Source organism: Haliaeetus albicilla, chromosome 1, assembly GCF_947461875.1.
Source record: "Haliaeetus albicilla chromosome 1, bHalAlb1.1, whole genome shotgun sequence".
NCBI lineage: Eukaryota > Metazoa > Chordata > Aves > Accipitriformes > Accipitridae > Haliaeetus > Haliaeetus albicilla.
This window is the reverse complement of record NC_091483.1, coordinates 78,857,124-78,877,360: the sequence shown is the minus strand read 5'-3', so window position 1 is coordinate 78,877,360 and position 20,237 is coordinate 78,857,124. Positions and strand designations below refer to the sequence as shown.

Here is a 20,237-nt window from a genome sequence, read left to right as displayed (position 1 = left end):
TTTAATTTTTTTTATTTTTTATTTTTTTCAGCCGCTGGGTCCGAAGTCGATGCCGGGGCCAGGGACGCCAGTGACCTCCAAGCCCCGGTGACCGGGGTGGGGGTCTGACCGAGCTGCTGAATCACCGGTGAGGGAACGGGGGGGGGGGGGGGGGCAGCCCCGGTCGCCCCTCCCGCCCTCCGCCCCGCCCGCCGCCGCCGCCGCCGTCCCCGGCTGCAGACGTCACTTGTTATGTCTCCGTCGGCGGCCGCCGCTCCGCCGGGGCGGGGACAGCGGCGGGAGGGAGGCGGGGGGGCCGCGGTCCCGCCGTGCTGACAGCCCCCCCCCCTCTCCTCCTCCTCCTCCTCCTCCTCCTTCTTCCCGGGCTCCCCTCGCCGCCCCGCGGCAGCCCGGCCTCCGGCTCGGCTCTCCCCGTCCCCTCAGGCGGGCAGCCCCCCCCCGCCGCCCCCCTTCCCCCGGCGGGAAAGATGTGGGTGAAGCTGTGCTGTTTGCTGCTCTACTTCCTGGCGCTCTTCGTCCTGGCCAGGGTGTTCGAGGCCGTGGCGTGGTACGAGAGCGGTTTCCTCGCCACGCAGCTGGTGGACCCGGTGGCGCTCAGCTTCAGGAAGCTGCGGACCATCCTGGAGTGCCGGGGGTTGGGGCACTCGGGGCTGCCCGAGAAGAAGGATGTGCGGGAGCTGGTGGAGAAGTCAGGTACGCCGAGCTCAGCTTCCCCCCCCCTTCCCCGACCCACGCGTGGGGAGGGAGGGTCCCCTGTGACACCCCCCCCCCCGCGCGTGGGCTCCTGCCGCCCTTCGGGCCGGAGACCCGGGCGCCGGCTCCCAGCCCTGCGGGGCCAGCGCGACGGCAGGGTGGATTTGGGGAGCGAGCTGGTGTCCCCCCACCAAGGACCGAGGCGCAGGAGCGCTTAAATGGAGGAAGGCGAGGGGGGAAGCTCGGGGACGGTGACGTGAAAAACCTTCGGCGGTGTTTTAAGCCCAGATAGGCTGCGTGGAGGGAGGGAAGGCCTTCGTTAGAGAGGGTTCGTTGCGCCGGGTCAGTGTGGGCCGTTGGGGTCGGGGTGGCGAGGCGGTGGTCGCACGGATGAGAGCGAGCGTCGTGCGCCGTGAAAAACGAGGAGGAGAGAGTCCAGGTATACGCAGCGGGTCACCGTTTACAGCTGGGGCCGGCTTTTTTCTGTGGATTCCTCGCCCTACCCGTTCGCTGGTTTTTATTACAGGTATTGCTGTCAAGATGGGTGCTGAGGAGAGCAGCGGTTTTGTAGCTGAGGAGCGGAGGGGATGCGTACAGAGGGATGCGGTGGTTTTATAGAAGAGGAGCAGAAGTAGAGCCTACGTACAAAAAAATGGCTTGGAAAAAGGCAGGGAGGCGTTTCGGAAGTAGGGAAAACCAGGTGAAGAGGTGGACTTTTGGGGGGGTGATGAATAGCAAAGGGTGACGAGCAGTGGAGATGTAAGGAATGGCAGAAGTGCCTTGAAAGTAAGGATGCTGGCCTGGAGTAGTCGGAGGGAGCTGGCCCCAAGGACTGGGAGATGGGGCTGATGTAATAGCTGTAGTGCCAGCCAAGCAGGAAAATGTGAGTAGCTGCTCTTAAATCGATGATCAAATGGGCAGCTGATCCAGGAGAGAGAGAAATCCCAGTGATCGGCATGAATAGTGAGGGCTCAAATGTCCGGACAGAAAAAGAGAAGGATTTGGATGAATATAGTGAGTGCCATAACCTTAAAAACGCTAACTGTTTTCAATAATTGATATTAATGCTGGGCATTTCAATCTAATTTGCTTTTATTGTTCATTGTTTATTTATGTTGTTGATTTGCTTTGCCGCTCCAACCGTAAAAAGCATTAGGTGATTTCACTTTTGTTTCCAGTCACTTTCACTCCTTGGCTCTCAGGTACTTTCATTATGTCATGATGTTTGGGTTGCAAATGCTGCAGAGAAGTGTTTAAATCCAAAGAAACTCTATTAACCAACTTCTTCAGATGTCGTGGAAACACTTATCATAGCAACAGGCTTTGCAGCATTTTTCCGCTGGTTTTTTTTGTGGTTTGGTGTTTGTTTTTTTTTTCTAAATTCTATGAATACTTTTGGAAACCCCTCAAGGGTTTCAGCCGAAACACTTTTTTTATTTTATATTTTGAAGGAAACGGCCTTTTTGGACAAGACTTCATTTCTTCAAGCTTAATAGATTAGTTATTAGAATGCTAGTTGCCATTAACTGCATTTGTAATGATTATAAAACAAAACATGAGAAGGAAATGAGGCTACAAAGGAAACATTATCAGATGATTTTACTGTGAGCTCTTTATGTCGCAAGGGTTGAAGTTCATGGGAACTTTTGCCAACTGTGCAAGCAGAAGCCAACAGCTAAATTATTCTATCTGAGAGCTTTACTTGCAATGGGACAATCAGCACGTTTTTTTAAGTACAAAATTATTGATGGGAATTTTTGATGTCTGTTGGAATTATCAGTGTTAAGAAGTTGGTTGCTGCAAAATTACTGTCCTGTGAAATGAAAGCAAAGGTGACATCAATTAAAATTGCTCTCAGCCACTGAGTATTGTTATTTTCAGAGAGTGAGGCTTAGAAAATGTTCATTTTATCTTTTGTGCGCTCAGTTGCATGTGTGGTACATCTGTGTAATCAGAAGCATAGTGTTCACGTCTTCTGTGGTCTGACAGCTGAAGTCAAATTGTTCATAGTCATGTCACTATAGATAGAATTAGAATAACTTTAAAGTTTATCTGCCTTTGTACTGAAAAGGTTCTTTGAGCCACCATGCAAAATATAGTTAGTTAAACTGTTACCAGATTTATGAAGTGATCTTTCTCGAGTGCCATTTTAATTGAATGTCTGCAATTGTCTCTTTTTCAGGAGACCTCATGGAAGGAGAGCTTTACTCTGCTCTCAAGGAGGAAGAGGCCTCTGAATCGGTTTCCAGTACAAACTTCAGTGGTGAAATGCACTTCTATGAGCTTGTAGAAGACACAAAAGATGGGATCTGGCTGGTACAGGTATAGAAATTTGATCATTTATTTTTATGTATTTATCACTTCCAAAATGTGTTTCAAAGGAGGAGTTTATGAGGGTAGTTAACTAGTAGTAAAAGTGTATAACAGAGAGATGGTGACAAAGATAAAGTACATCAGGGAGATCACAAGGAATAAATCTGTTCAAAAAAACACAAAAGGCTGGAAGTGGCAGAGTTGCTGTACAGACAGGAAGAAAAAAACCTATTATTCTGTGGATTGCTCTTTGAAAACCAGGTACTTTAGAACCAGAAAACAAGCAAAGCAGCACACACTTAAGTGCACAGACTCTGCAAGTACTTGGCCCTGGTATTGTAAGAGCTTGTGTAATGTGTGAAGTAGGTGCATTAAGTATAGATGCTCCCAGCTGGCACAGAAGTGCTTCTGGTGTTGCTCTTCCTTTGGTTGCATTACATGCTCAGACCCAACTAGTTTAAGTTTTTGTTTATGTAAGGGGCTTAGAGCACTTTCTAAATCTCTGTTGCCTCTTCACAAAGGCAAGATCTCAGTGCACTACTTCCAGGCTGGCAGGCTGCTTCTACAATGTGTAGCTTAAAATTAACCTTCCCCCAAACCTTGTGGGCCCACCGATTTTACAGCCTGCTTCCCCAGGGCTGCATGAGAACAAGAGAACATTTAGGAAATTAAAGAAAGACTTTTGCAATTAGGATTCTGAAACCATCTATTGTCACTCTTGAGAATGTAAGTAATCTAGACCAAAATGTAAAAATGCTTTTCTCCATCAACTTCTCTATTGATAAGAGGTTTTTTTAAGACGTAAGTTCCCTGCTAACAGCCACATCAGGCAATCAAAATTCTCCACCAGACAATTAATTGTTCAGTTGACAGCTCTCCTGCCTGGTTTGTCTGGTCTCCTCACTTCATGTTTTCTATTGAAATGGATTACCAAGATTTAATGACTTCCTGTTATTAGACCTGCACTGTCATCACATCAGATCTCACCCTAAAATAGACAATGAGAGGACAGGTTACTGTCAGAGTCGAAACAGCATTCATGTTTTGGGAAGGATGTATTTGGAGTTTATTGAATTTATCATAGAGAAGGGCGTTCTTCAAGCAGAGAGTGTTGAAAGGAAGTTTACACATCTCCAAGCTAGTTGACAAATATGAGCATAAATATGCTATGAAAAACGTTCCCTCCTCCCCAGGCAGCTCAAAAGAGTAAAATACGGTAGTTCTCTGTTGTCTGTTGCTTGCAGAATTTTAATCGTAATATATTTTCAGCTAGCTTCATAATAGCAGATCAGATAGGCTGCGTTTTGCTATCTCTAGTGTGATGAATGTTGTCATCATTCTGAGAATATTTGCACAGCTATTCAGTTGGTCACAATAGCTGTGGAAAAAAAAAATTAGTGGAATTTACTGAATAATTTACTTGCTGAACGCTATTTGTCTGTTTCTCCACAATAAAAACTGCTAGACGTGTCAAATTTCTTTTTTTTTCAGTCTCGCCTTTTGACTTTTCAGCACTTTGAGTTTTCATTTGCTCCCTTCCCCGCCATAACTCTTGTCTGGATAAGTCCTGTGGTGGATTCTGCATGTTCTTTCACAGGTTTTCCTATGCTCTTTTCTTAGACCTCATCCCTCTAAAGCTGCTTTTTATCATCGCTTCCCTGTTCTAATTCTTGATTACTCTTCCCTTGCCCATTCTCTTTTACCATTAGGCATCCTGTGGAAACTTTACAGCTAATTAATCAGCTCGATGCTTAGGCAGGGGACAGTACAAGAGTGAGGATGCCTCATGGATGGGTTTGGTGACCGCAGACAAGGTTTGAGCATTCCGTTGCTACTGGCTGGGAAGCAGAAAGGATCTTCAGATCCTTTTCAGGATCCTGACCCTGAATCTCTGTTCTGCGGGGGCTGCTGGAAAGCGGTAGACGGAGAGGAGCAGTTCTGGCTCAGCTGGCGGTGTGGCTGTTGGTTGAGTTGGTTTTGAAGACTTTATGATGATATATGGGAGGATGGGGACTCTTGAAGATTATTTTGATTTTTCCAATGCATGTAAATGAAATTTCTGGGGTGGCATAGGGTGGTAGTGTGATCGCCATCACTGTCTGCAGAGAATCAAAGGAAAAAGAGGAAACAATTATTATTTCTTGATGTTTGACACAAATTCAGGTGTGAATTTATCATTTAAAGCAGCAAGATGAATTCCTTGAGCAAAGCCAAAGTCCATACACAAGGAAACAGTGTTTTGTGGCTTTGTTTCTTTATTTTCTGGAAATCCACATGCAAAGCAACCAGCCAGGTTCAGTGGTAATTTGTTTACCGGCATAGCTGTTCACAGGTGCCCTCTGCTCCTATGTGGACCTTCTGTAGAGCCACAGACAGCAGCATGTTCTTTCTCCTATTAGCTCATGATCTCATCACCTTTCTTTTTATGCCTTTCTTCTTGCTTGCCAGCTGCTGTTGTGCACTTCCTTGGCTGGCAATGAGGATGAATGGTAGTTTCTAGAGCTGCTTCTCTTGTTGATAGGGGAGTAACATGTAACGTTCTTGCTTTTCCACACTCTTCTATGGGTCATGCTCTCTGGTTAGTCTCTAGAAGCCTGCCACATCCAACAATATTATAGTCATTATGACTTTAAAAACATACAGTAAATGATCCACAGATAAAATTCCTCTTTGAATAAAGTTAAAATCTAAATTAACATCTATTTTTATTTTAAAAGTCTGTACGGTAACATAGTGGTAGAGAGAAGTAAAGGGAACTTTCTTCCTGGCATTGAAGCAGGAGGACAAACATTTTGATCATGTCTGTTAGAGGTGCAAAGGACATTATTATGGATATAAAATGTTGCAGTCTATTCTGCATCTCGGCTTCTTGTTCAAGTGGTGTAGTCCCAGAGCAAGGGATGTGCCTGCAGGATTTTGGTGGTGGTTTGTTCCTTCGTTCGTTCGTTCATTCTTTCTTTTGCTTGCATGTAGGATGAGTAATTTTCATATTTGCCTTTTTAATTTTGCCAGGTGATCAGTTGTTCTCGTTACGAGGAAATTAAGTAGAAACACTCAATTCTTTTAAAATAGATTGTTCAGTTTTTTCCAGTAGCCCTTCAGGATCTTTTACCATAGGATACCCAATTTTAACTTTCAGTATCCTTCTTGAGAGTCTTCATATCCAGTCAAGGGTGCAGAATACCATCAGCTAGAATGTAATAGTTCTCATATTGCCTGCATGTCCGTGTTAATTCATTACAGAAGCGCATTTTATCTCCACCTCTGACTTAACTGACAGCTTAACTGAGCTTTTCATATTGGTGCATAGATCACCCCGCCTCCCTTGAGAAACTACACATAATTTTGAGGTGGTTAATTTTTGCAAGCAACGATGGATGTGATCTTCTGTCTTTGCCTATTTTGATCTAATTTCTCACTGTCTCTTTCTCAGAAAAGAAAAAAAATCTCCAGACATCTTTAATCCATATGGATGGATTCTGAACCAGTTGTGAGTTCTTAGGAAAGAGCGACTATGCGGAAATTCAGTTTCATCAGCACAGTGCCAAATAATAAACAGAGTGAGATGTCTCAGAATTAATAAAAGTACAGACAGTCATGTAGAAACGTATTGACGTTATCTGGAATAAGTGGGCTTTTTTCCATGCTTCTAATAACTCACTCACCAGTCCATTTATAATTAGTGTTATTTGTAAATGAGAATTGTTCAAATATTTTTACTTCTGTTTTATTTATGGGGGGATAGTTTGCAACATAGCTGTTGATTATAAAGGGTTCTATGAAAAGCACATAAGAAGCTAATTAACAGACCAGAGTTTTTGAACCTTTGTATCTCTGTGGATCCCTAAAAATCTTCCAGCAAGTGTATGGACTCTTCACAGTAATATCAGGCTTCCTATGCTCATATACCTTCTGCAGGCACTGTAGAGGAGTTTGTGGACCTCCAGGGGTCTGGATATCTCAAACTGGAAACTGCCAAACCAGGCTGACAGTTCTCGCATACATACAACTTTCCTAGTTCATTAAATAAGTTAGAAATCAGTTTTGCCTTTGGCAAAATCATGCAGTTTTTTCCGATTCAAATGTCCGTACTCCTTCATGCGGAGACTGACTTTCTGAGATTGGGGGAGGATTTGACCACTCCTGAGAGAACTACCTGTACGTGGTGTGTGTGTGCAGCAGGAAATGGTGTCTCTTATTTAATAGGTTTTGTTGTTCCTGATGGTTTAAAGCCTGTCACAGTGCCCTAGTGCCCACAGTTGATGAGCACTTGGAGTTGTTGTCTTTGTGGCTAAGCTGTAAAACCAAGTTTTGACTATTCATGCGTATTCAAAATTGTGTGCTCTTGGTATGAGCAGGTGTGCCTGGCACCTGGTATCCTAGCTAGAATTGGTTAAAATAATGAGAGTTGAAATACCATGAAGTGTTTGTTCTGCCTTTGTCTATCTCTGACTCATTCTCATGCCTTGTGATACTTGAACATTTTTAGTTGTGAGTGAGCTTCAACACTTACTGAGATTGAATCTTGTTACTGTGACCTGTTTTGAAATCTCTACATACCTGTCTAAAACAGATTGAACAAGATCTGATTTAAATGCTTGGAAAACAGGAGAATGGTCAGGTGAGGCTACTGTCAGGTCATGCTCAAGTACTGCAGGGGTACCACAAGAGGAGTCTGTCTGTGTATTGCATTGCTACAGCAAACTCTTTAACATCAACAGTGTTTCCTTGAGCCTCTTCAACTTTTGTCACATCTTTACTCATATTTTAAGAATGTATGTTTGAGAAAATAATTTAAAAAAAAAATCCTTAATGATAACTGGAAGTTAAGGAACAACTGCATCAGTGACAGTTACGAAGTAGTTACTGCAATATTGATGCATCTAGCCGAGACACTTTGGTTTTGGATTAGGCAAGAGAGGCATGGTGTCTTGCTGACATTATCCTATTTTTCCAAGTGTTTATATCTTTCTGTCTCCACGGTATTTGCTCTTAAACTCTGTTTGCTTCTTTCATGTCATAACTATGACTATTTTAACATACAGATCAAAATGATTCTATTAATTATGTTCTTGATTGGCCTCTTTTGGGACAGTTCTATCTAATTCAGAGTCAGGAGAGCTCTTCCAATGCAAAAGCTACCTATTCAAATGCCTGTCAAAATCATCAGGATTTCAGTAATTTCAGTATTATATGTCCCTAGATGAATTCTATTTTAGTTTTGTTTTCTGTGGTATCTAGAAGCAATGGAAACTAAACAAGAAAACTCCCATCAGAACAGGTAGAAATAAAGGAGATTTCCAAACCCCCGTCTTTCCATTTTTATTTTGCACATCTTGGTGGCATAACTTACCTGCAGTATTCCACAGTCGTTGGTTGAGAATCTCCCGACCTTTTGTGATATGCTGTGGTCCTCCCAAATTCACAGATGGAGTATGAAGAAGCTTGTGTCTGAGACTTCAGAGGAAGTTTGTGGATGGATGCTCAGTGAGGGCCTGGCCCTCTCTCCAGCATCTTCTTCCACTAAAGAAGCTAGTAATTCATATATAGAGATGGTAATTCAGACCCTGCAGTCAGAGCCAGTCCTCTGGCCTGGGTTAGGTGTAGCTTAGGGAGCAGATCTATTCCGTCATGTGTGGTTGTTAAATGGCAGCGTGACTTTGATCCTACTGGATTCTCTTAGCCCATTAAGATGATTAATGGATTAATTGAGTTATCTTCATTGTCTTATTTGCCACTCTGACATATGATATTTTACAGATTGTGAACATAGCTAATAATAAGAAAAGCTTCAAGGGTTTGTGTTCCTCTAAATGTGGTATTTGTTTTCCAGCTGTGCTAGCTGATCTCATAAAAGACACCTTCTCCTATGAGCTTTGTCTTTATTTCTTTAAAATGAAATAGAGCATATGGCTGAAAGGGTCCTTCTTGATGAGCAAGTTCAGCGCTCTGCTAGACTGTGGCGTATGTGTTTATAAAATACCTTGCTGTCTCTCTTAAATAGTAAGTTGCCTGAGCGTAATACTGCTATTGATTTTTCTCTTCTTGGAAATGTGTATCTGACTTCTGGCTTAAGTGTATTCATGGCTGATTTGTTCCTATTGCGCTTAAATTGACAGCGCCCTTTAGTTTCACTGACTTCTGATCTCTACCCCACTACTCCCAGTATGTGAGGTCAATCAACCAGTTTGTTTTGTCAGGTATAATATATCCTGGGCTTTGCTTATTTCACAGCCTGTTAATATTGATGGCTTATAGTTCCTTTTGGACCAAACTAATAGGCCCAAGCTTTTCCTCCCATCGCTGTTTCTAACTGATGAACTCCCTGAGTGTCCTGTTCATTACTGAATTCAATTTCATTTCTGACACTCTGCATTACAAGATTTGTGCAGCTCTTCCTGTATGGCGTTACAATCCTCTCTTGTACATAGACGTGCTTCCCAATTTTATGTCATCTACAAATGGCTTTGGGAGACTTCAGGTTTGTGGAGGAAGGGCATTAATAGGAATATATGCTGAACTGAGCTCTAAGGTAAATCTATTAAGAAGTCTGTTCGCACCTTTCTGGCATTTTGATGTTTTCTTGCCTTAGCCAATTTCTTACTCACTTTAAAACTTCTTTTTTTTTTTTCTTTCCCCACTCACTATAAAAGCTTATCTCCAGTTCTTATAAAAATTTTCCATGTGGCACAATACACAATACTCTACCAAAACTACAGACAGGGTGGCATATTCCCCTTCTCTTGAAACTCGGTTGTTTTCCTCCAGGAAAAAATGGATTTTTAAGTCTCAGCTTCATCAGGAATGATGCATCTTCAGTAGTTGCATGCTGAAAAGGGGTGGAAAATTCAACTGTCTCTGCACCTTTAAAATTTGTTCTACAGTTTTGCATACTGTTGAGATCAAACCGGTGGGATAATTTTTTCATTTGCTCTTAAATACAGTTAGTAACTTGTTATTCTCATGTCAAAATGTAAATTAGTCTGACAGGGCTTTTACAAGAAATCCTAACAGGTTCATCTGTGATTTTGTGTGCTCATTGTATTACAGTTCTGGGATGGAGATTACCTGCTTACTCTGATTTAAGTGTGTTAAGTTATTTGAGTTTTTCTTCCATCTTCAGGTGATGCAGTCTCTTCCCATAAACTCACTAACCTGTCCGTGGCCAGCCATCTCCTCTTCATTGAAAACTGAGTCAGAGCATTAATTTCATTTTAAAAAGAAAATTATCTTGCATTTCTACCCTATCTTCATTGTTTGGTGATCCTGCTGCTTTTCCCCCTGTTCTATTCTTATTCATATGACTGAAAAACCTTTTGGTGCAGCTTGTAATATTCTTTGTGTAGTCTAACTTAAATTGCTCATTTTTCCTGACATTTTTTTTTTATTTCTTGCCTATCTTTCTTTGCTAGCTCTTCCTTTTGACCTTTTTTCATTCCTTGTAGGTTCTCAAACTATTTCTAATATCTTTTTGGAAGTGTTTGCTAGGAAGAAGTGCAGGGCTTGACAAGTTTTTTCCCCTTGCTTGAAATATAAAATCCTGATAGCTTTAACAACTTGGACTTGAAGAACTTCCAGGCCTCTTCCACATTCAAATTCCTGGTCTCCTCAGTTATGAGATCTTAGGCTAAATTTCTTAGCTTACCAAAATTCACACTTCTTAAATAAAATCTGTTCCAAGTGTTTGCAATTTATCTTTAACCGAATTACACTGTGATTGCTTAACCTGCAATATTTTCTCAGACTCCCTCATCCACAGAGATGATAACTACTTTCCAAAATACAAACCCTTGCCTCTGTGTGGTGAGCTCTTAATGTTGTAAGTGGGTGTTGCCTGCAAGGAGCGGCTGCAGTGGACATGTTTATTTGGGTTATTTTTTGCCATAATGACATAAAAAAGCATGAGCCCAAGAAATTTTACAAAGCTTCAGTGTGCAAAACCATAGTAGGGTTCTCTCTATCTAATTACAAAATACAAAGTGCTAGTTCTGTCGTTGTCCTTCAGCATAAATAACTTTCTCCAAGAGGAAGGACTTTTTCATGGGAAGGGAATTAAATGAGTATTAAAAAATCCACCAGTACAAACAGCCAGATGACAGTAAAACATACTGGTGACTGTATTTGCAAAAAATATCCTTCTCTTGTCACTTAAAGTGAATATTGTAATACCAGACAGAAGAAACAGTTGAGCAGGATCGGCCTTCCTGCACATAACATTAGCATACTCTCAACAACTGTACTAGGCTTTTTTAGAACATGCACACAGAATTTTGGAAGAAACCCAGCTCTGAGTAGTTGTACCAAAGAGTTATCAGTTATCAACGTTTTACTTTTATGCTTACTAATAAAACATAGTGGTTCCTTACTATGTTGGATGCATTTATCATGCTGTAGTAGCTCTGAGGATATACTGGCGTTAAGGTGTCTTTAGGAATGTGGTGTCTTTTAGTTGAAGTACATGAAAGAAGACGTTTAAAGTATCCAAAGTAACTGCTTCAGTTACATTGGGTGATGAAAAGAGGCCTCAATAATACAGCAGATTTCCCAGCTGGTTGTCTCGATGCTTGAAGGTTACGTTTAGCTAATCAAAAAGGCTTTTCTATGTGATGTGCATGTTTTGAGAATAACTTGGAGGATTCTTATCTAGATGTTCACCTCTGGTTTTATTTAAACATTTTGGGTTCAGTGGAATGGGAGTGTAATCTGTAACTTTAGTTTAATGTTGTTTCCCTACATAGAATGTTCTGCTTAGTGAATTCTCTTATTTTAAGTTTCTGCGAGGATGCTGCTTACTGCAAAGCAGATAATATTTTTTGAGTCTCAAAGGCCAGACACGCTTTCCAAGTCTGTGTCTCAGCCTGTACATAGAGAACTGTTAAATCATGGTGATGACCGAACTTCCAGAGGAAAGCTGACATTTGAGATTATTAAGTCAGAAAATGATTGGGAGAAGTTTAATGGCAGGTAAACAAATACCTAACAAATGGAAGTTTCAAAACTTAATTTAAAAATATATTTTAAGTGGTTGCCAGTAAGCCTGCAGAACCATGTGAGGCATTTCTAAAATAGAAACTGCGACGGCTCATGGAGTAATGCATGATCAGTCATGTCATTCAAAATTACCTGTCAACTGCAGGCAGGCAGGGTTTTTTTTTTTCTTTTTTTTTTTTCCCTTCCCTGTACAGTTATAAGTCAGAGGATGAGTGCTTATTCTTTGTCATTTGTGTCTGCAGAAGCTTACATCTAGGTGACCTGAAGTACTACTTTAATATACTAGGTTAGAACAAATTAGTCCTTGGGATAGATCACAGTGAATTATCATCCTGAAATGGCAGATGGGACATTGGAGTTGGTGGAACAGTCACGTAAAGTTACGGAGTGAGTCACTGGCAAAGCTGGAAGGAGTCAGGTTTTTTAGGTATTATCTGGGTTTAATCAGTAGTTTCCACCGCATAGAAATAGTTGTTGGCAGTCTAGTCTGGTACCAGGTACATGCATTCCAACTCATTTTAGTTGCTCTGAGACAACATTTCTTTGGCATGTTGTAACTTTTCGTGGAGAATTGTAATAAAATAATGGTCTTTTTTACTGCGAAGAAGAGGAACCTGCTGCACCCTCTTCCTTTCTCCCCTACTATGAACTAGTTAATGATAGCTTTGTTATTTTCCAAAGGTTTTTGTTAACTACCACTGATTTTAGTATCTTAACGGGTACTTAATGTGATGATGCACTTTTGTCTTTCTGCAAAAACTGTATTTCTGTCTTAGAGCTTCACTCTCCAAAGTCATTTATTGTGATTACCGGTTGTATATACCTACTTTATATTCCAAGAGAAGGGGAGAGCACTATCAAGGGTGACTAGATCTCTGTTTTCATGAAGCTCGCTCTTTATTTCAGGAAGCAAACTTACTGTGATACTAAATTATTATTTCCTTTTGGCAATAGGTCATAGCAAACGACAGAAGCCCACTGGTGGGAAAAGTCCACTGGGAGAAAATGGTGAAGAAAGTGTCAAGATTCGGCATACGTGCTGGCACTTTTAACTGTTCCAGTGACCCCAGGTATATCCTTAAAGGATTATCTAAATCCCAAGAATATCTTAAGGCTCAGCTGTGTTCTTGTGGCAGGGCTTGCTGTGTTGTGAAGGTAGCTGTGACAGAAGGTGGCTTTATTCATGTTTTTATCTCTATTAAAGTCTGTTCAGAATTCTCCATTACATTATTTATCAGCGTCCTAAACACAGATTGGCAGCTTCCTAAAGCATCGTGTGGGACATACATGATTAGCCTATGTAGAGCATAATACAGCAATGGAAGGGAATGAATAGAAGAGTTTGGCCTTATATTCCAGGCATTCGGGGACAAGAACTGTGCTTGCTTAGGACAAAGCCAAATATATATAGCCCACGTAAGAGAACTGTATCAGTTGTAGAGTTGTTATATTGCCACCTGGAAAGGAGAAACACAGGTTAGCATGAACCTTGCAAACAGTGCCTGCTTCTTAGGATTACTGACAAATCCTGTTCCCTGACAAATATGTGTGTGTTTACATATAAACTTGCACACACCCTTTGACAACATACAGTGTGCTATGCAAGATTCATGGTTGTTTGCCTATGATTGTGAACAAGGAAGAAGAGCAGAGCCAAAGAAGCTATCAGTAATTCTGTGCTGCTGTAAAAAGAATGTTTTTTGAACATTTTGTTGGAAGCATTTGCTTCATGTGATGGGAAACTTTGTCTGTAATTCCAGTGGCATGTATGGATATGCACATGTCTTACACAGCTTAAGTCCTAAATGTTTACAGAAATCTCAAAGTTAATCATAAGAGAAAATTCTTAGACTTTGCAGTGCTTATGCAAAATAATCTCGTATAATCAAAACACTGCTATTTGAACTTCTTAAAAATTTGGCAGTGTTTCTCTTTGCATAGCTCCTAAGTAGTCTTAATGGTACGATCAAATACTATGTTTTAAATGAATTCATTTTTTTTCCTAATACAAGAAATGTTTTGTTGAGTAAACCCTTGTGAATAGTTTTCATCAGGTTGCAGCTGAAATTCAGAAGAACACTGCATGCAACAGTAGTCAGGGTACCTTTATTAATAGCATAATATCTTATGGCTCCTTCTAAAAATGTTACATTAAGATTCCTGAGATGGGGAGTTGTAATTGTCTAAATATATGTTTATAGACCAAAACCAGAGAGGATGTAGGTAAGATGGCTAGTGAATGAGGCTGATGGCCCCTATTTCAATGCACAGGGTTCTCAGAGACAGTGTGCATGCCTGTTGGCTGCATAATGTTTTGATCGTTGAAACTTGCCAGACGTTTCCCAAAAGGAGGACTAGATAAATGGGGTGGTGTACTGATGCTGGTAGGAAAGACGCATGAGAGAAGGGATCTTCTGAGTCATGAGACTCATCTCATAGTTACGGGGGTCTGGACCATGACTCAGGGTTCAGCCTTGAAGAGCTTCTTCATTTAGGTATGGGTTTGGAGTTCATCCCATCACAGCACTCTGCCTGCCCTCGCAGGGGGGGTATTCTTTTAGCCCAAATCACCTGGCAGCATGTGTCAGCTTCGTCCTCTGCTGGTTTTGTGGCGGGCTCTGTCACCACACCTCTTAGCTTGTCTGCATCCTTCCAAAATGGCCCCTGTAGGAAGTGGACACTCGTCAGCTTCATTAAAGCAACTGCAAACAGAGCAATGTCTTGTTAACTTCACCCCACTGCTGCTTGGCAAAACTAGGATGGAAGGAAACACTGGGAAAGTTAACCTGCAGGCTTGGGAAAGCTGTGGGACACTGAGTTATGCTGTAGTGGTTACCTCCTTGGCTGGAAGGCCAAGGAGAAATAGCTTCTAATACTAAAGCTTTATAGTGAAGAGTCACCTTGCCCGTTTTTCAAATCCAGTTACAAAGCATGCATGACTGTATGGCTTTGTTTACTATAATGACCCGTGAAAATTAACACTATTCCTCTTCCTGTTTTATGAATACGTATCTCTTTACAACTTTTCTGTAAGATCGATAACAAATGTATTGTAAGAATAAATACACTTTGCCAGAGAATATTGGGTGCCTGTATTTCCTACTATTATATGTAAATATTCCCAGGTGCTCAGCATGTCTCATTTTTGGGCTCATAACAAAAATTTAAGGACTGGAGCTCCAGGTGTATGAAACTCTGTGATCTAACTTGCCATTTTCTTTGTAGGTACTGCAGGAGGAGGGGTTGGCTGAAATCCACCCTCATTATGTCAGTTCCACAAACCAGTACCTCCAAGGGAAAAGTAATGCTTAAGGAATACAGTGGGCGCAAAATCGAAGTGGAGCACATTTTCAAGTGGATCACAGCCCATGCTGCTTCTCGGATCAAAACCATCTACAACTCTGAACATTTAAAAGAAGAATGGAACAAAAGTGACCAGTACCGTGTGAAAATATACCTATTTGCCAACCTCGACCAGCCTCCAGCGTTCTTCTCTGCACTAAGTGTAAAGTTTACTGGAAGAGTAGAGTTTATTTTTGTGAACGTGGAAAATTGGGACAATAGAAGTTACATGGCAGAAATAGGTATCTACAAGACACCATCGTACATACTTAGGACTCCTGAGGGGATTTACAGGTATGGAAATAACACTGGTGAATTTATATCACTACGTGCCATGGATTCCTTTTTGCGCTCTTTACAACCAGAAGTTAATGATTTATTTGTTTTAAGCTTAGTTTTGGTTAATCTGATGGCTTGGATGGACCTGTTTATTACACAAGGCGCTACTATAAAGCGTTTTGTGGTTCTTATAAGCACTTTAGGGACGTATAATTCATTACTAATTATTTCCTGGCTACCCGTGTTAGGGTTTTTGCAACTACCCTACTTAGACAGCTTTTATGAGTACAGCCTAAAACTTTTCAGGTACTCTAACACAACTACTTTGGCTTCTTGGGTAAGAGCTGATTGGATGTTCTACTCTTCGCATCCAGCCCTCTTCCTCAGCACGTACCTCGGTCATGGTTTACTAATCGATTACTTTGAGAAGAAAAGAAGACGCAATAATAACACCGATGAAGTAAATGCTAATAATCTGGAGTGGCTGTCAAGCCTGTGGGACTGGTATACCAGCTACTTGTTTCATCCTATTGCTTCTTTTCAACACTTCCCTTTTGACTCAGATTGGGATGAAGACCCGGATTTGTTCTTAGAGCGGTTGGCCTTCCCCGATCTCTGGCTTCACCCTCTGATACCAACCGATTATATAAAAAACTTACCGATGTGGAGGTTTAAATGCCTTGGCATCCATTCTGATGAGGAAATGCTGGAAACCTTTCAAGACAGCGAAAGTGACTCTGACAGTGAAAACAAAGAGGTCTTCAGTAGTGAAAAAGAAGGCTCGGAGGACGATGAGCTAAACATGTTTCGTAGGCGCGGTGAAGGAGAGCCTCGGTGCGGTGTTGAGACCTGTTCGTGTGCCAATAAATATTGTCATCACGAGCCATATGAACGGAAAGCGAGATCATACGGCTCGTACAGCACCACAGGTGACATGGAGCCAGATTGGTCAGCCTGGCCCTCTGAGATGTTACACTGTACAGAATGTGTTGTGTGTCTAGAAAATTTTGCAAACGATTGTCTGCTCATGGGCTTGCCGTGTGGCCACGTGTTCCACCAGAATTGCATCGTGATGTGGCTGGCCGGTGGGCGACACTGCTGCCCCGTCTGCAGGTGGGCTTCGTACAAAAAAAAGCAGCCATACACACATCCGCAGCCTTTGTCGAATGATACCCCATCTTAGCTGTGTGCTGATGTCCTTTGTAAGCTTTCAGGATATTACTGCTTGCCTTTTAAATGTTAGTCACTTAAAAGATTATGTGGTTTGAAGTTTTAGTTTAAATGTTAGTGCAGTGAACTAAAATATACATGATGCTAACGTTAACGACAGAATCATTTGGTTGCCTTGTATGTTGAACTGAACGCATACTTATCGTAAAATAACTTTTTCTTTTCAACATCTGGAAACTTGATGCTGTTTTTGTAAGCACAAAAATCAAGCCTACAACAGAAGCGTATTCCAGCAAACGTTTACAAGTTAGGATGTGGGTGAAATTGAAATTCTAATTGGAGACAATTGCTTAATTTAAGTGTTTCTTATTTTAGAGTCTGTTCAGCACATCTTTGTTGAATATTGTATGTTGTAAGACAGTACCATTTAAAAAGAAATCAGTGAAATAAATTATTTTAAAAGGAGATTTGTAATGTTAATTGTTTTGATAAATATTTTGTGTGTATGGTTACAGATGTCTTGCTGGTCTGATTTATCTGTGAAGACAATAAAAATATAACACGACTTTTGTGACTAATAAATTATCTCTTAGTGATGCAGGAATTCATTGCTCCAGTGTTAGCCACTGGCCAAGCAGAAGGCGATGGTGTTTCACTGGGAACTGCTTCCTTTGTAAGTTCTCTGCATTGAGGTGCTTCTCTGCTTGACCAGTGGTTTTCCAGTTGATTACAAACTGCTTTATGAAATGGAGACCCTCTTCTACCAGCTATGTCTCCAGCACCCCACCTGCCGACATCTAGGAAGACTTTAGGGTAGTCCCTCTACAGCCTCAAAGTAAACCATCGTGAAGTAGCAGAATATTGTCATGCAGTGACAAAAGTGGCTTGCAAAGGTAAAAATTGTCAGATTCCAACTGCTGCTATTTTGAAGTGATTTCTGACTTCTTGTAGAAAAGTGGTAGTGGTTGGATGCCATGAAAAATGGGAGTCTGTTGTTTTCTTTATATTTCAATATGAAACCGTGGTTTTGGTTGTACCTTTCAGAAATCATCTGGCTGAAAATCCAGAGGAAATGTTGGTTGGAAAGAAAAAAAGGGGAAAAAAAAAAAAAGGGCATGAGATGATGTAAGTAGAAGAAAAAGGCTAAACTAGAAAGGTGTTTTCAGTTGTTTAATGTGCCACAGTAGAAGCAACAGTCTCATTTTCTTTCTTTCCTAGTTCTTGCCCATGTGGTATAAAAGGAGGATAATTAAATGAAGGTGATAATAGGAAATGTAAACACAAGTCCCTCTTGCAGTTGCGATCCATCTCTCTTTCTGTGCCTTTATATAGAGTTGGGAGGCTGGCACTCACAAAGCTGTCTGGCATTGTTTTATCTGTCCAGGGTACCTGGACACTGGGTTTTTTTAATAACAAATGTTTCATGCCTCCAGTCCCCAGGCATCCTCCCAAGAGGATATTCTTGTAATTCTCAGAAGAGCTGTTTTTAATTGTGAGTACTTTTTCCTTGCTCATTTCCTTTTTCCTGTTGCAGTACTGAAGCAGGGAGATAGAAGGGGCATAATATCATCAGTTCTCCCGTGGTCCAGAAAGTAATTTCTGTTCCAGTTGAGGCCTCTCAGTACATGCCCTTTACCTGTCATTACAGTTGCCACAGAGCAGTGGAGATGCATAACAAGGGCAAAGCATTTCTGCTTCCAGTTTGTGCAGCAGTGTGACGCTTAGCCTGCGTGCTTATTGAAAGTAGCATGTTGGTTCAGGACTGTCTGGAAACCCACGCTGAACTGGGGCCTTGCCATCTCCAGAGGGGAAATGGAGGAGAACTTTTGTGAATATAAATAAGGCTGTAGTTGATGCACTAAAGTACACAGGTGATGCGCTGTATCACAGTCCACCGTGGCCTTTTGCTGGTACCTCGGCATTCAGCCAAACTCGGCGAGCCGTAAGTTCTAGCAGCACTGCATCCTTGGAGCACTGTGTGCTCCTGGAGAGCTGCTCTGCTGCTGAAAGCTGACCTCCTCATACAAAGCCTGAGCAGCTCCGCTCCTGTGCACAGGTTCAGCCTTATTTGCAAACCATTGTGCACACCTGTTTCAGCTGAAGATTTCCTTTAATGACCTCGGTTGCTCTACTAGTCCAATTCTTCTGATAAACGACACAAACTGCAGTTTAATTAGCAGGAGAGCCACAGAGGGTACATCCATATGAGCAGATAATTATGACCAGTAGATAGCTGTGACTGAAGGTTCGGTCCCTTCCTGTCCGTTCGCCTGGGTTATATAAATTGTGATCTAGTTCCTGGCGATCCATCTGTTTCAAAATCTACAGCAGCTGGTGTAGTGTATTGGTAGTCCCAGCAGGAGAGAATAAGCAGTTGGATGTATTTATTTTATGAAATGGTTGTGTCAGTAGCAGCAGAAGCATCCAAGTACGATTGTTTTCTGTGGAGTGCAGAATCTCAGACAGCCCTTACCCAACGCGTTGACAGTTCAAAATCCGGAGAACAGAGCGAAGACTGTGCCTATATCAAGGTCAGCAGTTCCGCTGATGGCTTGTTTTGCCTTGCTGGGCTGGGTTGTGCTAGTATTTGTAAAGTGTCTTGAGTTAACTGAGATGCTAAACATTCTTGACATAGTGTTTTATGCTCTGACACCTCATGCCTGAAAGCTGGTGACCAACTGTAAACAAAATGTCAAACGATTGATGTGAAGTTACTTATTTCAGTAGGTTTAATGAAGGTGATGGGTGTTTTGTGCTGCTATTAGGAGAGGGTGGATTTAGATCATCTCTGAAGGTCTTTGCCAGTCTCAGTTTCAGCAATTACTGGTTTGTTACACTGGCTTTCCCACTGCAGGAACCCAGTCCAAAACGAAAGCTCTTCTTTCCAAACCGTGTTTAGATCTGTCTTTGTTCTGCATTAGGTTTTGGAAGGAAAAAAGACAGAGGTGAACTGTACATCTTTGTAACTGTTATTAAAATGTCTTTCTCTGGGAATTAAATAACGAGGGTAAGTATAATTGTAAGGTATTGGAGCGAGATTAAGCTAATAGCACCTTTTTCTTCCTAAGCTTTTGCACTCTTTCTGTGCATCAGTGATTATTTCTAGTCCTGTGTCTCAGCTTGTGCATTGGGGCGTAAGGAGATGGGAGTGACTTGCTGGAGCTCACCCCGCAGCACCCAGCAGGGTGGCTCCAAGCTGTCCACTAATTTTGGTCAGGTTACCTGCCCTTTGCTGCGGAAAGGATGGCAGGGGGTGGAGATGAGCCAGGCCTCACTGGTGGGGCATCTCTGAAAGAGCCCTGGCAGCTGAAGACGAGGCAGGCAACGTCTTCGGTGCTGCTTCTCTTCAGGTACCCTCCAGGCCTTCCCTGGGCAGCAGGGGAAAGATACAAAGTGTAGCTGGTGTCAGCCCTTGCACGACTAGATTCTATAAAAACTGTGCTTTCCTG

General features: G+C 41.9%; 1 protein-coding gene across 2 annotated transcripts; it reads left to right on the top strand.

Annotated features, from left to right (window-relative positions):
• Window positions 1-199: 199 nt before the first annotated feature.
• On the top strand, window positions 200-17,932 carry RNF103 (ring finger protein 103). Of its 2 annotated transcripts, XM_069796224.1 has the most exons (5): window positions 200-693; window positions 2,876-3,015; window positions 12,952-13,067; window positions 15,223-15,633; window positions 17,833-17,932. In XM_069796224.1, the coding sequence occupies exons 1-5, from the start codon at window positions 468-470 to the stop codon at window positions 17,915-17,917; spliced, it is 978 nt and encodes a 325-aa protein (XP_069652325.1). In that variant the 5' UTR covers window positions 200-467; the 3' UTR covers window positions 17,918-17,932. The 2 variants fall into 2 exon arrangements, with proteins under 2 accessions (XP_069652325.1, XP_069652314.1); XM_069796213.1 differs by lacking the exon at window positions 17,833-17,932 and having other exon boundaries at window positions 207-693; window positions 15,223-17,353.
• Window positions 17,933-20,237: the final 2,305 nt, after the last annotated feature.

Bases quoted from the DNA above. Each gene is read 5' to 3' on its own strand.
- RNF103 (XM_069796213.1), top strand. From the start codon at position 468: ATGTGGGTGAAGCTGTGCTGTTTGCTGCTCTACTTCCTGGCGCTCTTC. The intron at 694-2,875 runs GTACGCCGAGCT...TCTCTTTTTCAG, and splicing joins GGAGCTGGTGGAGAAGTCAG to GAGACCTCATGGAAGGAGAG. The intron at 3,016-12,951 runs GTATAGAAATTT...TTTTGGCAATAG, and splicing joins ATGGGATCTGGCTGGTACAG to GTCATAGCAAACGACAGAAG.